Source organism: Acanthochromis polyacanthus, chromosome 21, assembly GCF_021347895.1.
Source record: "Acanthochromis polyacanthus isolate Apoly-LR-REF ecotype Palm Island chromosome 21, KAUST_Apoly_ChrSc, whole genome shotgun sequence".
NCBI classification, from domain to species: domain Eukaryota; kingdom Metazoa; phylum Chordata; class Actinopteri; family Pomacentridae; genus Acanthochromis; species Acanthochromis polyacanthus.
Window position 1 is genome coordinate 9,152,195 of NC_067133.1, and position 23,701 is coordinate 9,175,895.

General features: G+C 37.8%; 1 protein-coding gene across 2 annotated transcripts in view; it reads left to right on the forward strand.

Annotated features, from left to right (window-relative positions):
• znf385c (zinc finger protein 385C) overlaps positions 1–23,701 on the forward strand; it is a 213,671-nt gene that overhangs the window by 156,129 nt on the left and 33,841 nt on the right. For both annotated transcript variants that reach the window (XM_022207387.2, XM_022207389.2), the window contains one exon: positions 13,344–13,486. In XM_022207387.2, the coding sequence (XP_022063079.1) occupies positions 13,344–13,486 (143 nt within the window). The remainder of the gene's footprint in view (positions 1–13,343; positions 13,487–23,701) is intronic.

Below are 23,701 nucleotides of genomic sequence, written 5' to 3' on the forward strand. Positions count from 1 at the left end.
AAAAAATGATTTCTGTGAGTGCAGAAAACACACCGACAGTTTCCATAAAACCAACAAAAACCCCAAATCTTCACTTTATTCCAACAAAAATTCACATTTGAGAAGAAAACTGCAAGTCACACATGATTAGTTCAAGCTGAAACTCCTACAGTTCTTTTGGTTTTTGCCGTATCTTGCTGATCTACGGTGTAATTTTGGTGTTTCTGTACAGATTACATGCTTTCAAACCTAGATTTTTGAGTTTATAGAGGATCATCTGATACTTTTCATGTAATCAGTGTAAAAACGCTCTATCTTAAAGTCGTTTTTGCATCATGCTTGACTTGACGTAGAAATGTGAGTCCGTGGATGGAGAGGAATATAAAACATCAGCGTTTAATTAAAGCTGATTGTGGTTGATGTTCTCCGTCGGAGCTGTTAACGGTTCCCATGGAGGCCCTCACGCCGCCGCCTGATCAAGTGGAAACTAATTGGCTGTTAAGAGTCACTTTTCCCTCTCGCTCTCTCGGTGGAGAACGTTCGGACATCCGGAAGCAGCACAATGTCATTTCGTGGCCTCGTTTTTTTGAACACTTGCATGCACAGACTGTTTCGATGCTCTCTTGGTTGGGTTGCTGTATGTAGAAGCTCCAGTTGGATGTTTATGCAGAGTTGCTGGTTCGTCCTGAGCTGTCGGATCGGTTTAAATCAGTTCGCGGTCGGAGGGCAGCAGCTTGCAGGGCGGCTGGGGGTTGGGATGGTGAAACGTCGAGGCAACACGGTGGCAGATGAGCAGCTTCGTGTCCGGACTCTGCATGTCAGGGCCGCTTTCTTGTCCACTCAATCAAAACACGGATGTTTTGTGAAGTTAATTCAACCTAAATATCTTGTTTTGTCTGATTTTCTCTGAACTTAAAATGATGAATTGATTTAATCTGCAGCCAAGGTTATGGAATCAAACAACCAAAAGTAGGATTTAAGCACATTCCCCAGCATGAGAATTAAAACTCTTTTCTTTTCTGCCTTTCCACAGTGAAACCTTGCAGTGTGGCATTTAAGACGTAATAAATCCCGGTTGTTTCTTTATACCTACCATGGGAGATAAGTGTTCGATTAATTCTGTCTTGAAAATAAAGAAGTGACTACTTAAAACTGAGCAAAAGCAAAATGAAAGTCAGCTGTTGACAGTATTTTACACTGCTACAACTGATTTATTCAAATGGAAAGCTACTACAGTTGTCTGCAGTAGAATATGAGGTTTATTGTTTAATATGGTGTGTTTTAGATAGTATACTAAATACATAGTCAGTTTGACTGTAGTTACCTGTTAATTACAACAGTTTGTTCTTTAAAAATGTATAATCATGAGACTGAATTGCATATTTGTACCATAAACAGGAACCTTTAGGAAATATTTCCTGAAGTTTTCTGTTTGCTAGGATGTGTCTTTAATCTTTTTGATCCAGAACTGAGATCTACTAAATCTGTTTAGTATTTATTCATAAAAGTATAACCCACTAAAATACCTAAAAAGGCTAGTTGTATGTTTATGTATTGGAAAGCATTTTTTCAGAGGTAACATTGTGTGATTAATTAATAGTAAGTAATTAGTCTATTGAAATTTTTAGAAAAACTACGGGAAAATAATTTACCTTAATGGAAAAACAAACTGTCTATTTGTACTTTTCCAAGCTCTCATAACTGAATCAAGCGCTAATCACCTGCAATTTCTGCACAAATGATCCATTCTTATTATTGACACGCTAATTTTCTTCAGGACTCATGAAGTTTTGCATTCTTTCTCTTATCTTATTCGTGATCTGTTGCTAGTCCATTTTTCACAGCTGTTAATTGTCATTCTTGGCTTTAGCTAGTAGAGGGGCACCATGACAAAGACTCGTGATGCTCTTTGCTCCAAAATGGCATCAGATTTAGCAGTTTTTAACTGTACTCTGGGGAGAAAAAAGCACATTTCTGTTGGAATTTGGCTGGATTTTCACAGTAATCTATAACAGCATGTCTGAGGGGCTTCACATTTAGTTGGATTTGAAATTAAAATGAAGAAGAAATCATTTAACTTAAACATTCAAAACATGTGAAATGACGTTAAAAACTATTCAAACAAAGTTCAGTTTGTATTTTAACGACAGCAGGGGGAAAATATTTTACAGTGTACAAATTTGCCATGTAAGTAATTCAGGGAACGTATTTCATCGCCTAAATAAATGTAAATCTAATTTATTTACTCACATAAACCTTTTAAGTTGTAAACATTATTTTAGATGCATGGGGTTGACATAATGTTGCATCAGCTGAATATTAGATGTCATTTAAACTCAATTTTTGTCCATTTAAAATTCAACATGAGGTAACCTAATTCTCCCCACTATCTACTGAATGGAGCAACTTTATTTTTTCATATTTGCATGTTTATAGGCTTGTGTTCAGAATAGTGATTAAGTACAAAATTTTTACAAATCCCTTTTTAAAATGTGGAAATACTAGTCAGAAATATATATTTTTTTGATAATTAACATATAAACTCGTGTTTTTGCTACTAATCATTAAATAAGTGCTAATTAAAAATACTTGAAGCATAATTTTATCTGAAAGTTGTCCCAACTCTTCGAGCCCAAACATTATTTTTTGTAGTCCATGAAGACGTGGCTAAAATTCCCCTGAATGGAGGTTATTCTGTGCACTTGGCAGCCAAACAGAAGACTCATCCTCATGCTGCAGAGTAATTATGCTCATGTTGTGCCTGCACTTAGAGCTCATCATTTCACCGGTCAGCAATTTGCCTTGCAAATTCCTGTTCATTTAAGTTTAGATGTGTAGATGTTCATTATCACAGCTGGATAATCAGATCAGAGGGCTGATGATGAAGGTCTGGCTGACACCCTGACTGTTACTCAGCAGGCAGTCGCAGCTGAGCGGCGGAGATGTGGCACATAAAGCCCTTAAATTCTGCAGAAATCATAGAAAGAAATGACTCCAGCGATCCACAATCACTTGTCTCTACAAAGAAAAAAAAATAAAGCAGACAAAGGCAGCTGCATCTCTGGTGTATTCTTTTTAAAATGCTCTTGCACAAAGGATTTCATCGTGTTTCCTTTTCTGCCGGGCTCTATAGGAAGCTGCATAATAAAAGTCGTTCTTTCTGCGAGTCTTACATCTCTGTTGTGGCTGTTAAATGACTTACCAGCAGGAGTGGTCTTGTAGTTTGGTTTTTCTCTTTCTTTACTTCACTTCTCTTTATAGCCAAAGTCATGAGGGTCCTTGGGGGTCCACAGCGGTACAGTGTCCTTGTGTTTTCGGTCTCTGCGGGCTGTGAATGAGGACAAAGAAAGTTTTTGCCAGACTGCAGTTTGAGAACAACAAACCATGCAGGGCCAGAGTAAATGCTGCTCGCTCAGTTATGCAAGTAAACAAAACGTCATCCAGGCAGGTTGAGGACAGTCTGTCAGTCATATATTGTGCAGCTCAGAGGTGTCAAGTGTTTTTTGTTTTGTTTTTTTTAACCGCCGATCTGAGTCATGTAGAATGTAGTGTCAGCAGACAGAGTCCCATTCTGTTGTCACATGGAAATGTAAAAAGAAAAGTCACAAAAAATGCCAATAAATATTCAAATGGTATTTGAAAATGCTATCTAATTTAATACTATTTTAACTTGACGTCGTAGAAGTGGTACTCCTTTGCTCACTAAAATCCCAGAACCACCACCTCAGGTCTAGATTGCAATCAATCTATTATTTTTCCAGTATTTTTAATTAGCACTTGCTGAATGAGCACAAACGCAAGTTTACAATATTTGATTGTTCATAAAATTAAACTGTTCCAACTACTAGTTTTATGCACTTAACTGCCATATTTACAAACAGAAACTTGAAGCTGGCAAATTTCAAAAGTGCTAACTGTTTATTACTGCAGCGATCAGAGGTGAGCAGTGTCATGTTGGCAAACAGAGCATTATGGGGAATTTCGTTTGTAAAGGTGCATCATGACAGAGATGCTTGATGTTTAAAAGTTATGTATTTGGGGATGAAAATGGAAATATCACCACAGGACAGATTTCTGCTGAGCCAAAGTTGTGTTACCAGCTAAAGCTACCAGTTTTTAAAAGGGGGCACCATGACAAAGACTCATGTGACGCTTTATAGTTGAGGGGCAAAATTATGAATTTGTGGACGAAAACAGACACCGTTTTAAAGTTGTGTTCAGGGACATTATGACTAAGACTTCTGTGACACTTAATGGTTAAATTGAGAATTGTCTTTGTGGACAGAAAAGGGTAATATGAGCACAAGGTAAATTTCTACTGTGCTAAAGTTGTGCTATCAACAAAACTATTGATTATTTAAAGGTGCATCATGACAAAGACTTCGGCTTTGTCATTAAAAGCCAACATATTTTGTTCATGGACAACAGTAGAAATATCAGCACAGGATAAATACCCACAGCGCTAAAGTTGTGTAATCAACTGAGCTGATAATTATTTAAAGGTGCACCATGACAAAGGCTTAGGCGGCACTTAATGACCTCCGACAAGAGTTCGTGTATCTAAGACAATCCAGGATCATCTAACATTCTTCTCAGTATCCCAGTCACATATGTAACAGGCCAAAATTAGGGGTTTGTCGACGAAAACAGCCTAATCAAGTTGTCATCAACTAATTTACCATTGACTGTCCATGCTAATGAGATTTCCCTTTTCAACATCTGCGGGACAGCTGATATCACCAAAAGATCAGGCTTTTGCTGGCTACAATACCCATTTTGATCAGCGTCAACCCTGCTCTTTGAGGTTTAATCTGGAAATCTTTTGTTCATCCGACCTATTATGGCTTTTTAGCATCCCAAATGAACTGACAGTCTGCCTTTGGAGGCTCGACGACAAGAGACAGGAGGAAAAAGGAGGTGGAGATCCAGTCACCCAACTACCGAGACCCTGCTGTGCCAGCAAACTATCCCACATAATTACACCGGGCCACAAATAGAAAAGCAGTTTTCTCTCCTTTGCTTTTTCTCCTTCCTGCGGTGCTGAGCAGCAGCAGGAATATTGGTAGTGTGGGGGCGGACCGGAGGTATTTAGATGTGAGAAAAGGCAATTTGTCAGAAACCTAAGGGAGCACTGGAGTGATGACAAGAGAATTACAGTAGGAGGACTTAAGGCTTGAACGCCTAATTCCGCACAGCAACGAGCAGGGCAGGCTCAGCGTGTTTGCTTGTGTACATCGGAATCCATTATTTTCTCAGATGAGCTTGTAGGAAATAATTGAAAAGTTGGTGTTTGAATTCCGTCGGAGGAGATGCAGTGTGACGGCGGCTGTTGTGTAACGAAGCCCAGTGAGTCACGATGGTTGGAGGAGGAGGAGGTCTGCCTGGGGAAGGACTGGCACAGACAGTCAGATCTGTGAGCAGAGTCATCTGGGAGAGGCAGAGGAAGAGGCTGGACATTTGGTTTCAGGCCTTTGCCTCGGCTGCCAGTGGTTGTCTGGACCCCGAACCGCAAGTGGGGCGTGAATAAGTCTAAGCCGTGATGCAGACATAACTCCGGTCAGAGGGAACATATGTGCACACAACACATATGTGCAGAAACACACATCACAGCGCATCAAATCAGCGGGAACTGACACGAAATGAAACAAAGAGCTTCATAATCCTGCTCACGAACCACAACAAACACAACAAAGAGTAGCCGTTTTAACTGCTGACCGATCCTTTGTTTATGTCACAGTTTGTGGCGGAATGTCAGGGATGCAAATTCTGAGTAATTTTCTTGTGTTTCTGAAACTGATTGTACAAATGAAGCACAGTAAACACTCACCCCATGTTGATATTGCTGTTATAGTTAACAGACACCACATAAAACCAGTTGGTGGTTTTGGTTTTATTGTTTAGTAGCATAATTAACGGACAAAAGAGGCAAAGACGAACACGATCTGTAGGTGCTGCTGGATCAGTTTGACAAAAAAAAAAAAATCAAAACACAACAGTGTTCCTATTTGCTAATATGAACAAAAAGAAAACGACTAAACACCCTACTGCTCCTACTAGTGTAGCTAACAAACAATACCTAATGCAATTCTAAAATACTACCAGAGAAAATATACGTTGTAAAGAAAAAATATCCTTTGTGTGCAAATGCCACTAAGTTGGGGATCAGCTCATAAAAGGGCACCATGACAAATATTTCTGACACTTCATGACCTCCGACCAAAGCTTATTAGTCATTGACTAATGTTGCACTGAAAAAGTATGCAATAATCAGAAAAATATGTGCCACTTTGTTTAATATAAAGGCAAACTGTTGCTAACTTAACGTCAAGGGATTTAAAAGATCAAATTTTATGTATTCATTTTTATGGACTTTTGCCGATTTAAGTACTCGGTCATCTTCGTAAGTAACTAGTGCATTTTTATTGATTTTCGTCAAGGTGGAGTTTTGCAGAGCAGTATTAAAACATTTGTTTATATTTTGTGCTGGGCTGCATGAGAAAATGACATTTAGTTGTCAAATTAAAGTTAAATCAAATTAAATGGTTCTTTTGGTTTTTGGAGAAAAATTAATAGTTAGACAATAAATCAATCAATAGAAAATGTTAGTCCAGTTCACAAAGATACAGCAACACAAAACCATTGTTTTTGGGTTAGTAAAGTAATGTATTGTTTTATAGCATTAATAGCAGTCCATGGGTACTGCTAGATCAGTTAAACAACAAAAAAATGTGATTTTACTAGATATTATCTGTGAAAATCGGTAAGATCACATTTCAGAAAACAATCATAATTTTCAATATTTTTTAACATAGTTCTTCTTTCAAACAGGAGCAATTGTCTTTAAAATAATTGTATATTTTTGTAGATTGTAGCGCAGAAAAATGAGTCAAATATTGTAAATAAAACTGATGTTTTTTAAATGCAGATGTTTTCCGTTATTTACAGTTTGGGTTTTTTTTTTTTTTTTATAGTTAACATCTTGTTTTCTGGGATTTAAACTGTTTTTATCTGTAATTTAACCAAAACCAAAAGGAAAATCTGTAAAATGTTTTTTTTAAAAATGACAGTTGAAAAACTTCATTTTTCACAGAGTGTACATTGGATTGATTTTAATAACTTTTTTTGTGCTTGAAGTCTGTATCCTGAAAAACAGTATTGGATTGGGACTCGATATTGACAGACAGAAAATATTTAATGACTCCAGCAAAAAAATCCTGCTATCACAAATGACAACACAGCAAAATGTGCATGAAGTTGCTTCAAATTGCACTAAAATCATACACAACATGTGCCAAGTGCAGAATTATACCTTGTTTGATTTTGTGAGTGTGTGCGTTGTGCATTTATATTGACTTCCCTTCGCCCCGGGAGCTATTTGTTTTCAGAGGTGCGTAGGCAGTTTTGTTTGTACGCGCTTGTGTGTGTGTGATACTCGTATTTGCGAGCCAAACGCGCACACACACAGAAACACACACTCCTTCATTGGTTCGCTTGGATTCAGGCTTCCGTGGCAGCGTTATCATCCAAAGAGGCAAACAGCCAGGCCCTGATTTAATAAGCTGCCTGGGGAGTCACAGAGAGGTGGGGAAGCACTATCAGCTGATAACTGGCCTCCCTGCAAGCCCAGCTTTTTCCTCTGATAGCCCTGCCAACACAAGCTTCTCCTGGCTTTTTCTTTTTCCTCTGTGAATGTGCGCGTTGTCTGCTGCCCACGTGTCTCCGGGCTGCGTCCGTCCGGTGTCAAACCGGCCCACACATAGCAGAATCAGGGCTGAGAAGCATATGCTGGGAGCTTCAGAGCTTCGACCGACCAGCAACACACATCCTGCGTCACGGCTGCTGCATCGTGCCAGAAAATAAAAGCCTTCAGACTACTGACAGATCCTCCATCTATCACACAAAACGCCGTGTAACAATAGCTTTGTCGTTGTCATCCTTGAGAGCAACCTCAGTAAACATGTAGTGAAACAGTTGGATTTTAGCCAAAAGGTGCCGATAAATGTAAACTAATCCTTTTGGTGCCCAAACTTAACCAAGCTTCTAAAATGTAGTCATTGCTGTAAGTATCAAACAAAATTTGATATTTTTCTTTCTAAATTTAACCATTTTGGTGGCTAAACCTAACTGGGCAACAAAACTTAAGTCGAATAGCAATTTTACACTTTAACCCTTAAAGAGCTGGGACCAAGTATACTCGGTTCACGCTTCCTCGTACACACAGCCAAAACCGAACATTCTCGGCTCAACACGTGTGACTTGTTTATGATTGCTAATTGACATAAAATATGCACACACCCGTATGTTTGGTAATATATAAACATTGGCCCCAAATTTGCTTATTTCAAACGATAAAACTGTATGAGCCGTTATAACGAAGCCGCAATTGAATTGAATTGAACTGAATTTATTTATTTGATAGGGACGATGCAGTTTAACATAGTTCCATTACTCAGCATGAATCTGATGTGGTGCACAGAGAGTTTATAGCAAATGCTAGTTTCCAACTCTTGTCCCTAGATGGGCCTTTAAATATAAAAGTCAGGCTATATAACATCATAAAATAACAGAAAAGTTCACAAAAGAACAATAAAATACATGTTCACATAAAAACAAATAATTACACAAACCAGTTCAAAATAAGTTAATAAACGAAGCTCTTATCGGGGCCGCATACCGGCCGAAATTCAATATGGCGAACGTCTACGACAATGCGACCTCGCAGGACTTGATTGATATTTTTATGGATTAGGTGGTTCCAGTATATGTACTTCTCCAGAAACATGGCCTGGTAAGGGTTAAGGACGTTTTTTGTTGATTTCCATTTTCTGTAATTTTAAGTACTGTAAATGAGCTGTAGTACCTGGTTGCTACACCAGGTGGAGCTTCTTACTGTTTGATACCGTAGAGACCAGAGGAGACCAGCATTGTGGGGGTTTAGCTAGTAAAGGGGCACCATGACAAAGATGTATGTGATGTGTAATGACCTGCAGTCAAAGCCCATGTTTTTAGTCATGCATGTACCAGGCTAAAATTAAACATTTGTTGGTGAAAGCAGCAATATCGAGTCAAATTACGTCCATCCTGGAGTTTCAGAACTTCAACCAGTCAACCACACATCCTGTGCCATGAGTGCCAAAACCTGACAGAAAAGTGCATCATTTTTCTGAATTTAGCTATTTTGGTGCTTGGACCTAACTGAACAACAAAACTTTGGGCGAGCTGTTTTACCATGTCATAGCTTGACTGGATATATGTTACAGATCCAGAGTTTTTTTGTTGTTGTTGTTAACTGCTACCATTTTCCAAGATAATACACACTTTAAGCACTGTAGATAAGCTGTAGTGTGATTGTTCTTAATATTTAGTGCTGTAGCAACCAGAGGAGGCAACCATTCTGGGGGTTTAGCTAGCAAAGGGGCACCATGACGGAGATGTATGTGATGCGTAATGACCTCCGACCAGAGCTCATGTTTTTAAGACAAACCAGGACTGACTAACAGGCCAAAATTATGTATCAACTCCAATTTTTGTCCATTCTGTACCTCTGCTGCTTTCCAGGTGTTAGACTGACCCACCATATCAGAATCAGGCCTGAAGAGCATGTGCTGGGTGCCTCGCAACTTCATCCAACAAACCAACCACACATCCTGCGTCACAGCTGCCAAATCCTGCCAGACAATAAAAGCCATCAGGCTACTGACAGATTCCCCATTTATCACTCTGCTCTGCAAATCACACAAAACGCCGAGCAGCAGCTTTGTCGTCATCAACCTTGTGAGCGATCGTGAGAAAGAGGAAGGGGAAAAAAAAGTCACAACTATACAAGAGAAAAAATTTGCAGAGCGACTGCTGCTCTTTATTTTGACAGCGTCTGTTGTGTTGCTGGGTGTGATGGCAGCTCAGGCATGTTGGAGTCTTTTAAGAAAGCTGAAAGTGGAGCTCGTTTCATCCAGATCCGTCTTTCTAGGAATTTATGTTCAAAGCCGCTGTGAAAAAGGAGTTTGCCTTTTTTGTAACAAGGGAAAAAACTCGAGTGAGATGTTGGATTATAGCAGGTTTATAACAAGCTTTTAAAAGATTTAATACAGATTTCAGTGTTACACTGAACAGCTGGACTGTCTACAGTTCAGTTTGGACGAGTCAGAATATCTCAGACGTCATTCTGACTCGTCTGAATTGTTCTGTGCGATGCTGCTCATGCAAGACTTCCCATTTGATTTCAGTCCAGCAGAGCATTTGAACAGTGTTTGCAGAAGTAATGACTGTGGTGGATACAGTGGTGAGAAAATGCTGTGAAACAGAAAGAGCTCATTAGTGAGGAGTTTGTGGAAGAACAAGAGCTTTGTTCGAGAGAGTCTTGTGGAAGAAATGTTCTGGAACTTCAGTCTCAGGCTGCTGTGACGTAGAGGTAAAACAGTTTGCTACATGTGCAAGTAGGATGGAAAAGCAACCTTCCATAGAAATGTCATTTCACCAAGGCAAAACTAACATAGCATTAGCACAGTGGATATGTGTCCTGTGCTCATATTATACGTATTTTTTCCTTAAACACTTAATTTTGGTCTTTAACAATTAAGCGTCATAGAAGTCTTTGTCATGGTGCCCCTTTACTAGCTAAAGTCCCACAATGCTCTATGCTTAACAGCTTGAACTACCCCTCTTGTCTGAGTTATTGATTCAAAATGCTGCCGACTATTTAAAGCGGCATATGTAGCACTTCAGAACTTGTGTTTAAGAGAAGCTGAGATCAATTTGTATTTTAGATGAATTGATTTTCGATTGCTAATGCTGCGTTTATTAAGAAAACAATTCAAATTTATTATGCCTGTGTGACAGCGAGTGTAAATTAATGACAGGACTCTGGCCTTACATCACACGGAATGAAATGATTCAGTTAATTCTTTTAATAATTTATTTTACAATATTGATTAGTTACAGGGGCACCATAACAAAGACTTATGAAATGCTTAATGACCTCGGGCCCGAAGTCGGTTGTTTAAGATAAGCTGGGATCAATTTGTATTTTAAGGCAATCACTTATTTATTGCCTACATTGTGTTTATAAAGAAAACAGTTAAAATTTACGACAACAGAAGTCATAGCAGATCTCCTTTAAACCTCCTGTTGTCTTCATTTACAGGCACCAAAAAAAAAAAGTTTCCTTGTCGGGGAAAAAAAAATCCAAAAATTCAGCAAAAAAAAAAAATCCCCCAAATTTCAGAAAATGTGCAAAACCTTCAGGCAGAAAATTCCAAAAAGTCCTTAAGTTTCCCTTAAAAGTTTTTTTTTTTTTAAATTCCCCAAATTTGGCAGGAAAATTCTTGTAAATATTTTCAGAAAATGAGTAAAAATCTTCCAAAAACAATCCTAAAAATATCTAAAGTGATTACAGATGTATCATTAAAACTGCTAATATTTTCTTTAAGAATATTCTGGATTTTTCTTAAACCTTTTTTTTCAACATTTCTTTTTTTCTGCCAAAAAATTTTTCAAAAAAATTCCTAAAAATTTTGAAAATGTGGACATCAGAAGTTTCACTGTGAATATATATATATATATATATATATATATATATATATATATATATATATATATATATATATATATTTTCCCCACATTTTCAGACTTTAAAACAGGTCAATTTGACGCACAGGACAGCATAAGGGTTAAATTCCCTTCAAACTATTAGACTGACCTAATCTAGTAATTTATTTAACAAAAAAAATTAACGCTCACACAGTGAACATAACACTGATGCTGTTCTTTTATTTCTACTCTTTTGTCGTTTTTCACGTGTCTGTATTGAAATTGTTCTGTTTTACTGCCGAGCTTTTGTGTTTTCTCCGAGGCTGGTATCGTTGTGCGGACAGCGATTGCTTTTTCTTCCTGTTGTGAGCGTTATCACAGCGGCGGGGCGTTGATAGGCAGACTTTGGGGTGGCCACGGTGACCCGCGTCTGACACCGATGATTGATCCCGGTGCTGGGATAAGTGCCTGCACACCGCTGAGCTCACCGGTCCACTGAAACGCAGCCAGGCGGAAAATTAGAAATCTCTTCATCCCTGGTCCATTTGAAATCCGATATCTCCCATCTTCCCCTCCATGCAGCCACCTTTCCTCAGCCAATAAATCAGTAATCAAATGATGTGTTTATGTGTGTCCATGTGCATTAGGGGCAGGTGTGCGTCCTTGGGGTATAAGACGGGGCAATTGGGGTGATGGGGGGTATTACGTAGAGCTGCCCATCCCCCACACGGGCAGCTTCTATTGTCTGCATAGAAGAAGAAACACCTTTTTAAAACACTGTTGTTCTAGATAATTAGAAAAACAAAAAAAAATAACAGTTTAAACTGCACTTTTAAAAACTATTTAATGTTGTTTTCAGAATTTCAACGTTTAGCTAAATCACAGATGATATTGAGTCAAATTCAGCAAAGAAAAAGCGTCAATTTTCATGTTGATTGTCAAAAACAAACTGTCAAAAATCTGTAGTTTTTACTAATGAAACAGCACATTTTTTACAGTACTGAAAATAAAAAATAGTACAGAATTTTGTGGATTGATTATAAAAAATGCAAAAAAGTAATAAATTCAGATGATGAGAAACAGTAAGTCACTGTTTCAATGTACTGAAATCTGCTTAAAAAATAAAACAATTATTTTTATAAAATTCTCGGAATTTTTTTATCATATATTTCCTGTTATTTTCATGGTTATTTACAGTACTGTATTTAATTTTTTTAAAACAAGTTTTTTTTGACAGATTTTTGCTATTTTTATGGGGATTTTGAAAGTACTGGATTAAGAGAGTAAATCACAGAAAAAATATATACGGTACATTTTTTTGTTGACTGTATTAAACAGTCATGTTTTATTATTTTTATTAATGTTTTACAGATATTTTCTGTTATTTTCATGGTTATTTACAGTATTCTGTGGTTTTTTTAACACATTTTTCTGGCAAATTTTTAACTGTTTTATGGGGATTTTGGAAGTACAGGAGTAGGAGAGGAAATCACAGGAAAAATGTATAAATTTGTACGTTGACTGTATTCAAACAGCCCTTTTTTATTATTATCATTTCATAGATATTTTCTGTTACTTTCATGGTTATTTACAGTATTCTGTGGCTTTTTAGCACATTTTCTGTCGGATATGAACAGTTTTCTATGTGAACTTTGGAAGTACAGGCACATGGCCACACACACTCCATCCTGAACACACTCCTGTAAGTGGCTCCACAGAGCCACAACGCTGCCTCTGGTATCAAATAAATCAAAGTCATTCCCTCCTGAGCCGCTCTTGACCAGCTGGAGGCCTGAACGTTTCCGATGCCTCCTAACTTCTGCCATCCATCTCTGCAGGTACGTCCGCCCAGGGCAGCCCCCTGCTGGCCTCCCTCCCCGTCCCAGGACGACCTCTGCAGCCTCAGCTCGACCTCAAACACCTCCTGCCCTTCAGACTCAACGGGTCCTCCCCCCTCAGCCTCTTCCCCAACTTCAACACGGTGAGTCTGAACAAGAAAAACCTGAACGAAAACCACGCAGAGCCTAAGTTAGTTCGGAAATAACTCGGCATCGCATTAGAAGAGTCATGTGAACAGGTGACTCATCTCACACAAGATTGTTTTTGCTTCATGTGGTCTCTGAGGAAGAATTGCTTTTAACTTACTTAGTACCAAAAGCCACTGACAGGTTTCAAAGGCAGAAAAATCAATAAAATGACACAATTGATCAGTTTAAAAACATACAAAGGCAGAAATAATTGTCAGATTTTAGAGTTTCCTACAGTCCTTGAACTACTCAGTTGGAAAGCTTCATCAGATCTGAGCATGAAATTGCAATAATGCATCAAAATCCCTTTATTTCACATGTAAAAATTAGACAAGTATTTGCCCTGACGATTTTCTGTGGAGTGTAATAGAGATGGAGGACTATATATTGACATATATTTATACTTATACAGACATTTTTGCATCTATTTGTGTAATTTTTGTATTTTTGTCCTTTTTTTGCATCTTTTTGTGTCATTTTTGTCTGTTTTTTGGAATCTTTTGTATCATTTTTGTCTGGTATTTTGAATTTTTTTGTTTATTTTGCTTATTTTTTTGTAATTTAATCATCTTTTGTTATATTTTAAACCTTTGTGTGTTTTTTGGATGTCATTCTTGCTTTATGTTGTTTTTTCATTACTGTCATTTTGTGTCATTTTTGTCTGTTATTTTTTACATCTCTTTTGTGTTGCCATGTGGCATTCAAGGTTATTTACATATTTTTGTAGTAATTTTGCATCTTGTTTTTTTCCACGTCTGGTTGTGTCCCTTTGCCTGCTCATTTGTGTCTTTAAGAGATTCTTGCTGGTTATCTTTACATATTTTTACATATTTTTTTTACATCTTTTTGCGTGTTTTTTCATTTTTATCTATCATTGTGCATCTTTTGTGTCATTCTTGCATCTTCTTGTCTTCCTGTGGCATTCCAGCTTATTCTTGTGGTTTTGTGTGATTTTGTTTCCACTTGTGTCTGTGTGCACTTGTGTCATTTATGCATCTTTTTGTCTCTTTGGGTGGTTTTGATCTCTTCTTTTTGCGCTTTGGGGTCATTTTGGCCTTTCTTTTGTGTCAGTGTGTTACTTTGTATCCTTTGTATCATTTTTGTATGCTATTGTTGCATCTTTTGTGTCATTTTTGTATTTTTTGTGTCATTTTTTCATGTTCTTGTCTCTGGATGTTTTTTATCTCTTCTTTTTGCATTTTTGTGTTATTTTTGCATCTTTTTGTGTCATTCTTGTCTAGCATTTTGCATCTTTTGTGTTATTTTTTTGCCAGTCTCTGTGTCATTTATGCATCTTTTTGCATTGTTATTTGCATCTTTTGTGTAAATTTTTTAACTTTCTTGTGTCTTTTGCATTTTTGCATCTTTTTGTGTCATTCTTATCTGGCATTTTGCATCTTTTCTGTTATTTTTGCATGTTTTTGTGTCATTTTTGCATCTTTTGTGTAATTGTAATTTAACCTTTTTGTGTCTTTGTCACTTTTCTGTTATTCCTGCATTTTTATGTTATTTTTGCCTCTCTTTTGTGTCAGTATGTTATTTTGTATCCCTTGTCATTTTTTGAATCTTTGAGTCCTATTTTTGCATCTTTTGTGTGATTTTTGTATTTTTTCATTTTTTTCATCTTCTTGTGTCTCTGTGTGCATTTCTTTCCCGTTATTTTTGCTGTTTTTATTGCTGTTTTTGCATCTTTTTGAGTCGATTTTGCTCGTCATTGTGTCTTTGTGTGATTCTCGTCTGCTGTTTTTGCATACATTTGTATCTTTTCCTGTCCTCTTGTCTCTCGGTGACATTCTAGCTGTATTATCTGCACAGAATACACATGTCTGAGTTCTCTCTCCTTCTTCATGGTTGTTCTATTTCCATTGAGGTGCAGGACTTTAGATTGCAGAGAAAACTGAACCACAGTGAGGAAAAATGTGAGGCCTTGCACTAAAAGCTGTTACTAATATGACAACTTTTATTTATTTCTTTAATGAGGAGACTCGACGTGCGAAAATAAATCATTGCTTTAAATACCAGCATGTATTTTCTGAGGGTTGCCACGGGTTATTTTTACCTGAAGCCTCGAGGCTCAGACACCAGCGGCTTCACTGGTGAAACATAAGCGGAAAAACGCAGACGAAACAGTGACCGGAGACCTGCCCTGCTGCCTCCACCGCTAATATAAATACATGAGGGTGTTAGCGAGGCGAGTGTTTACCATGCTGCCTCGCTCTGAGCATGCTCAGTCTCGCGCCGGGGCAGCAGCGCCGACCCCTCGACCCCGGGGAGGTGGGCGGCAGAACAAAACCAACAAACTGCACTTTTCACTTGGTGCAGCGAGCGTTTATGTCTCATCCGCCTCCTCGCACACGTCCTCGAAACGTAAAGCAGCGGCCAGATGTCTGAGTCCACACTTTATTCTCTGCCTCTCATCCTCAAGTGTGAGCTCGGGCTTCATTTGCCGACCGTACGAGTGCAGGTAGTTTGCAACGAGAGCGGCGAACGGTGTAAAAGCAGGATCAAAGCGGCGTCTCCACGCACACACAACACGACAACGGGCATGTTGCTGCTAAGTAAAGGATCAAAGCTGCTAATTCCAGGCAGCCAAGGTGCTCGAAAATGTACGTTTGCTGCCGAAACAAAGAAGTAATGGAGACGATGGAGATTATAACCTGAATGTGAGCCCAGCTTTCTGCGTTAAGGACACAGTTTTATAGTCGTATTTCTTGACGCCACAGCGACAGAAGCTCAGTCAGCATGAGGTGAAGCAGACACCAGAAATGTGAAATCTACGAATCATAACCTTGATGCTGCTCCAGAGCGCTAAATAAAGCTAATACCTCCACAGGGCCTTTGCTGTTTTCGGGGATGTTTTTTTTTTTTGCATATTTTGTAATTTTTGCACATTTTCATGTATTTTTTTCATCTGTTTGTGTCATTGTATGAATTTGCTTGTTTTTTGTTTTTTTACATTTTGTTGACTTTTTGCATTTTCTTGTGTGTTTTTTGTTTTTGGGGTATTTTTGCATAATTTTGTGTAATTTCTTGGTATCTTTTTGTGTCTTTCATGTTATTCTTGCACTTTTTGTGTCACTGATTTTTTTTTTCTTGTTTTTAAATTTTGATGACATTTTTGCGTTTTCTTGTCTTTGCTGCTTTTGACGTTATTTTTTTTCTTACATGTTTTCAGACCATTTGTGCATTTTCTTGTCTTGTGGGGTTTTTTTTGCATACGTTTAAGGTTTTTGTGTCGTTTTGTGTGATTTTCACCTTTTTTTTATTTTCACATATTTTTGTCATTTTTGTATCTTCTGTTTCATTTTCGTCTTGAATTTTTGTGTTATTTTTGCAGCTTTTTGTATCATTGTGGGATTTTTTTTCTTGCACATGTTCATGTATTTTTTTCATCTGTCATTGTGTGATTTTGCTTGTTCTTTTTACATTTCGATGACATTTTTTGCATTTTCTTGTGTGTTTTTTTTTGTTTTGGGGGTTTTTTTCATAATGTGTAATTTCTTGGTATCTTTTTGTGTCTTTCATGTTATTCTTGCACTTTTTTTGTGTCCCCATGATTTTTTTTCTTGTTCTTTTAAAATTTTGATGACATTTTTGCATTTTCTTGTGTCTTTGCTGCTTTTGACGTTTTTTTGTTTTTTTTGTCTTACATGTTTTCAAGCCATTTGTGCGTTTTCTTGTGTCTTTGGTGGGTTTTTTAAATTTATTTTATTGTTGTTTTTTTTGCATATTTTTGTGTAATGTTTTTGCATCTTCTTGTGTGATTTTCACCTGTTTTTTTTTTATTTTTACTTATTTTTATGTCATTTTTGCATCTTCTGATGAGACAGGTGATATGGATTAAATGTCATGATCCTAAGCCTAAATTTGTTTACTTTTTCAAATGAAACTGCATTTTATAGATGACTAGTTCTAGTTGCTTTGTGGTTTTGTCAAATTTTTATGTTTTTTTAGACAGAGGCACAGATTTTTATGCTTTTTTACATCATCTGTTTCAAGGAAGCTATTTATTTTTGCAAATGTTAAAAGGAGACAGGTAGAATAAAGTGGTTTTAATGAAGTATTAATATTTTAAGCTCATATTTGGTTATTTTTCCTGATAAAACTGCCCTGTTTCAGATTTTTGCTTTGCAGTCCAGCAAGATATTTCTAGAGATTTTCAGAGGTGCGCATATTCTTCTTGTTTTTTCATAACCTGGTTAAAGCAAAGGTGCAATTTAGGGATTTTGATTTAAAAAAATCATAATTTTCAGCTGCTTGGATTTTGCTTTGCACATATTTCTTGAATTTTTACAAAGGCATGCAGGCTTTTTTAGTGTTTTTTTTGCAAAATATCATTCAGGTAAATGGCTTATTTTCTAACAAATTATAAAATTAGACAGGTAGAATGAAGTGATTTTGCTTAAATATCACAATTTTAAGCTCAGATTTAGCTCATTTTGCTGTCAGAACCTTTAGTCACACATAATGAGGACCATTGGAGAACTGAGAAGGCATCAGCTCTTTCTGCTAAATGTCATTCCATTGATATTTCACAGACAACACGTCTTTCAAACAGGGCTGATGATAAATGCTGCACGTTTGAACAAAAAAAGGAAGCGATGTATTCAGAATCTAGCACGAGGCAGAATGGAGAAAATTGTGATAACCGCGGAAATGACATGAAATCGGAGCGTCTTCGGTCTCGGGAGGAGATGATTAGCCTCCGCAGCTCCGTCTGCTGCTGCATTAATCACTCAGTCCGTTCAACGGGGAGCCTCAGGTTCTCCGATAAGCCCAGCGTTGTCCCACAGCACCGGGGGAAGACGAATGCACCTGTCTGCTAAACTAAATATCCTCCCCCACCTCCTCCTCCTCCTCCTCCTCGCCCTGAAACCCCATCACAGACTCAGCCACCCGGCGCTGGATAAGTTCTGTCTGCACTCGGACGGCGGACAAAAGGCGCATTTACAGCAGTCAGTTCAGGATGGCTGCCGGCAGACAATGGACACATTCTTCTCCTGCTAAAACAAATAGCTGCTCTGCTGAGGTGGACGGAGGCACCGGCTGGTTTTATGTGCCTGTGGAGGGGAAGAGAATAAAGAAAAAAGTCTCCCCGAGGAAGTCATGTTGAAGAAGTTGGAATCAAAAAGGCAGCCCTGAGGGAGAGATCTACCCGAGGAGTGTTTGTATCCGGCTCTCACCTGGAGGAGGTCGTAGTAAACACTCGCTCTGCTCCCTTGATCTGTCGAACAGAACGCTGAGGCCTGGACGGGTCGAGCCCTGCGGCAGCCCGATCCGAGGCCGTTGTGGGATGTGAAATAAAGCCGAAGGGTGCCGCAGTGAAATCAGCTGTCACTGTGGAACGCAGATCTGATAATGAAGACTCGGCTTCTCTCTGCTGTTTATAGCGACGGCATCCTGGGACTCTGCAGACGACAGCTTAAATTCTGTCCAAAATCATCCGCAGAAACACTTTACTGAAGGCTGCAGCGGCTTAAAAAGCGTTAACCTTCTGAAATCCAGCAGTTTCTGGGTGTGTTTCCTGCTCTTTGTACAGTTTTACTCATTTTTGCTGCAATGCAAAGTCTTGCAACTCCATTAAAAACAGCACAGCCATGACTAAAAGTATAGATAACTGAAAAATGATGCAGTTAAAATGCCATAAATCATTTAAAAATGTTCTTTGATCGTTACTGTAACACAAATTTAAAAAGAAATGTAATCCACATGTGCAACACTGCCTGCAGCTCAACCAAAATGTTTCACGTGACTGTTGGTTGCAGCAGAGTTCATTCTTTTTTGGCTTCAGTTTTACTCATTTTTACCACTATATAGAGTCCAGCAACTCCTTTAACCCTTTAAGCTGCAGTCAATTCCAGCCATTTTCAGTACAAAAAATCGCTAATATTCTATTTGTAAATAAAAAATATGACGAGAAATACAGGGAATATTGGACGCGCATCGCGAGGTGCATTTCCTTGAAAACAACCGATTCGTGAATTTTATACCGACTTCAGGACATGTTTTGGACAAAATAGTTTACTGGCTTGTGTCGTCTGGATGTAAAAGGTTGGATTATGGCCGTTTTTTGTGGAATATTTTCATCTGTGTGTAATAATGAACCTGGAAATGTGAGTCGCGCTGTGTACGTTGAAGCCGTGTATAGAGAACGGATGGATGGATATTCGTTTTTTGTCGGACAAATGTGTTTATATTATCCGCTGTGGTAATCACATCTGAAAGTGGTTTATACCGGCGGATTCATGAGAATCTAAGCTTTCCATCGGCGTATAGTGTTTGTATAATCGCGTTTGCAGCCGATGAACATTCTTGAAATTCCTTTGCAAATTAGTAGGTGTACCGCCGACGGGACACTGAAGGTAACTGAAGCGCAAAGGGTTAAAAATGGTACAACAAAGGCTAAAAGGAATTAGAATGGCATAAATTATTTTAAAAATTTCTAAAATTTTGTCAAATGATTGTTCGTTGGAGCAGAATTGGTTTGAGGGTCTTGTTTGGCTTCTGTCATGGTTTTACTAAACGTTGCTGCGATATAAAGTCCAGCAACTCCATTAAAACAGCACAACCAGGGTTAAAAGTATTGAGAACTCAAAAATGACAGTTATCACCCCATAAATCATTCAAAAAGCAGATTTTTTTTAATCATTCCTTTAACAAAAACTGAAAAAAACCTTGAATCTGTACGTCCAACATTTCTCAAATGCACAAAGCTGTTGCTAGCAGTGAAAAACCTCTGCATGGTACACATATTTCATGATTTGCATTTTTGATTTGTTTCTGTACTCATCTCTCTGCTCGGAGTAGACACAGCCTGCAGTTCAGCCCAATATTCACAGACTTTTTGTCATGTGACTGTTGATCACAGCTGAGTGGTTTGTGGCTTTTTAATTACAAAGAACACAATTTTTTTCTTTTTTCCCAGAATATGATTACTGCAAACGGTTTGTTTTAGGCAGATTTTTTTTAAAATATATGTAGAATGTTGATGAAATATCACAATTTTTAAGCTTATATTCAGTTAATTTCATGGACAGAGCTGCGAGTCACACAGGATTTGTTTTTCAAGGACTGTTAAACAGTTCTTTCTCATTTTTTATTAATTTAATCTTTTTACAGATAAATGGTGTAATTATGAAAGATGACTTTCCTTTCAAACCCGCCGGTGGTTCAGACAGTTCAGCAGTCACATTTCTGAGCTCACAACAGAAGATATCACAATAAAACAATTTTAAGAGACACATTTTCAGCGTTGTTGATATTCTGAACACTGCGCATCATATTTTACCTCTCAATCAGAACCATCTCGACTCTGTTTCATTTTGGAATGAAGTGTTTTGTTTGGCGGTGGCCGGGAGGAGGTGTTTCATTAATGGATTCCACTCTGAGCGCTGGCAGCACCGATGATTACGTTCGCCAACAATGCATCACGAGTGAATCTGAAACACTCTTAATTATTGTCTGAACTCAGTTACTTAATTTAGCAGAACAAACACGACACCGTCTCTCGTCTTTACTCTGTAAGTAAAAGAAGATTTAAAGTCTGAAAGCTTCCAACGTACAAAGGAAACAAACGGCCTCGCAGAGAAAAATAATGCATCTGAGAGGAAATATTTTCCTTTTCATCTTTGTTGCATAATACAGAAGCACTAATACACACATTTCTCACTTTCAATTACAGCGAGCAGAAAGAATTACCGCAACAATGCTTTTACAATGTATTTTCCATAGACAGAACTATACTACAAAGTGAAATTAAATTGTTAAAATGTAAATGGTGCCCACCTCAGAGAGAGTTATTACAAAAGGGCAGAAAAAAGGAGAGAATTGAATCCACATATTAAAAAAAAAATGCAATAATTATCTTGAAAAACTACTACTGCAGAAGTGAGAAGTGTCACACATAACAGCACTTGAAGAGATAATTGTGAGTCTAAAAACTGTAATTTACATGGGATTAGTCAAGTTTATTTCTTACACGGCCCAGGGAAAATGGCTTTAAATGGCCCGTTGGCAAGTTTGGATAATCACATGGTCAAAGTTACTCCCATAAAGTTGTAACTTAAATGTGTTGGGGAAAATAATTTTAAAATCCGTGACTTAGATTTAACTACACACACGACTCCAGCATATGACCAAAGATCTCTCAGGTGAGACTCAACATTTTTATTGATGCAACTGTCACTTAATTGATGTTTTTTAAGCGAATGTTCGGCCTTAAACCTGTTTGAGCTGCTGTACCACAGCAACCAAGTGGAGACTAGAGGCTTCTCTGTGAACAATCAAAGTTGTTTCTACCATTGCCTGAAAGTGCAAAATTTTAAAATTTTCCAAAATCAGTAAGACGTGTCCAAAAATATGCAAAACTTGCAAAAAAATTACTCCAAGTAAAATCGAATAAATCTGACGTTGGAAACTAGAGGCTTCTCTGTGCACAGCTGATTAGCTGTTAGCCTGAAATGACAGAAAGCCTTTCACAAAACTAATTTAACTTGTGCAAAATGTTTTAAAATTTGTTCAAAAGACTTGAAACTTATCTAAAATGATGACAACTTGTCCAAAACGATTCTTATGTCACTATTTGCAAACTGTTTTTTGGTTTCACAGCTGTCTGAGCTGCTGCAGCAACTGAGTGGAGACTAGACTGAAAGTACTAAAACTTGTACAAAATGACTCAAATTTGTCTAAGATCAGTAAAACATGTTCGAAAACCTGCATTAAATTACTCCAAATTTGCTATTTTTGACAATAAAAGTAAAATCAAATAAATCTAACGTTGGATACTAGAGGCTTCTCTGTGCACAGCTGATTAGTTAACTTCTGCTATAGCCTGAAATGATACAAAAATGAGCACAAAGCTAATTTGACTTGTCCAAAACTGACTTTCAATTAGTTTAAAAGACTTGAAACTTATCCAAAATGACAACAGCTTGTCCAAGGTGACTCAGAACTTGTTGTATTTGACAGTGAAAGTCAAATTAGTAAATGTGGCATTGAGAGGCCTGTCTGAGCTGCTGCAGTAACTGAGTGGAGACTAGAGGCTTCTCTATGCACAGCTGACTGCCTTGCTGCTACTGTAGCCTGAAAAGGAGAAAAAAGATCCACAACTAATCAAAATATTGTTTTAAAGTCCAAAAATGTCTTAAAAGGAGTCCAAAATGGCATGATTGGTTCCCTTTTCCCTGGAAGTCTGAATCTGTGGTTTTGATACACTGCAGTTTCAAGGGGAAAATGCTGACCCTCATGTATCCTCTAGCATATAAAAAAATACACCATATGGACATGTGTAAAAGGATTCATATCTGTTGTGTCAAAAAAGAACTTAAGAGTTTAAAGCAACGTTGGTTCATTCCTTGACTACATATTGCTTATATGCATATCAGGGCTCTTCTAGTGTTTCCTCTTTCTCCTTAATTGCACCCGATCGCTGTTGTCCTGGAACAAAGTCGCCCAGAAAACACTTTGATCTTGGAGCTGTGTGGCTCTGCACACAAAAAAGGAGGCAAAGAGCCCCTATTTTGTGTGCAGGTACACTGTTTTTTTCTTTTCTAGTTGCAGCCACACAATGGCAGCATTTTGTGAGGCATCAAACCACCCTGATTCATTTGCAGTTTTCCGAGGGCCTCTGGCAGCATTTGTTTTCTGTCATCGTTCCACTCAAGAGAAGTTAGAAAGCATAAATTTGTTGCGAAGCATAAGAATAAGGCAGAATTTATTTACTTTTGTACTTGTTATAGTCACAGTTGTTCTTTGCATTCTGGCAGTTCAGCACCAGAACAGTTATTAGATTTCCTGCATGATAAAGTAGGTATTTCCACTGAGGGGATGCCTTGTTTTGTCCCCTTTCTATTCAATCTAAAGTCAATCCTCATGTGGTTCATGAAATGAAGTTTAGCAATTTGGTTCATAATGAGAAATCAGATTCCATTGCGAGGAAGAACTGAGGTATCTGCTTCAAAGGATAATGAAACCTCATGCTATTTCACAGTAAAGTTTTCATTTCTCTGTTCTTTTTTTAAGCTTAAAAGTATATTTTTGAAAACAACTACTTTACAAAGATTATATTTTGATATTTAGGTCTCAAAGTTGAACTCAGTGCAACAAAACAGCAGAACCTTCTCAGTTTTGGACCTATGAGCTGTTTCCATCTGCATGTCTGCATCATGGTT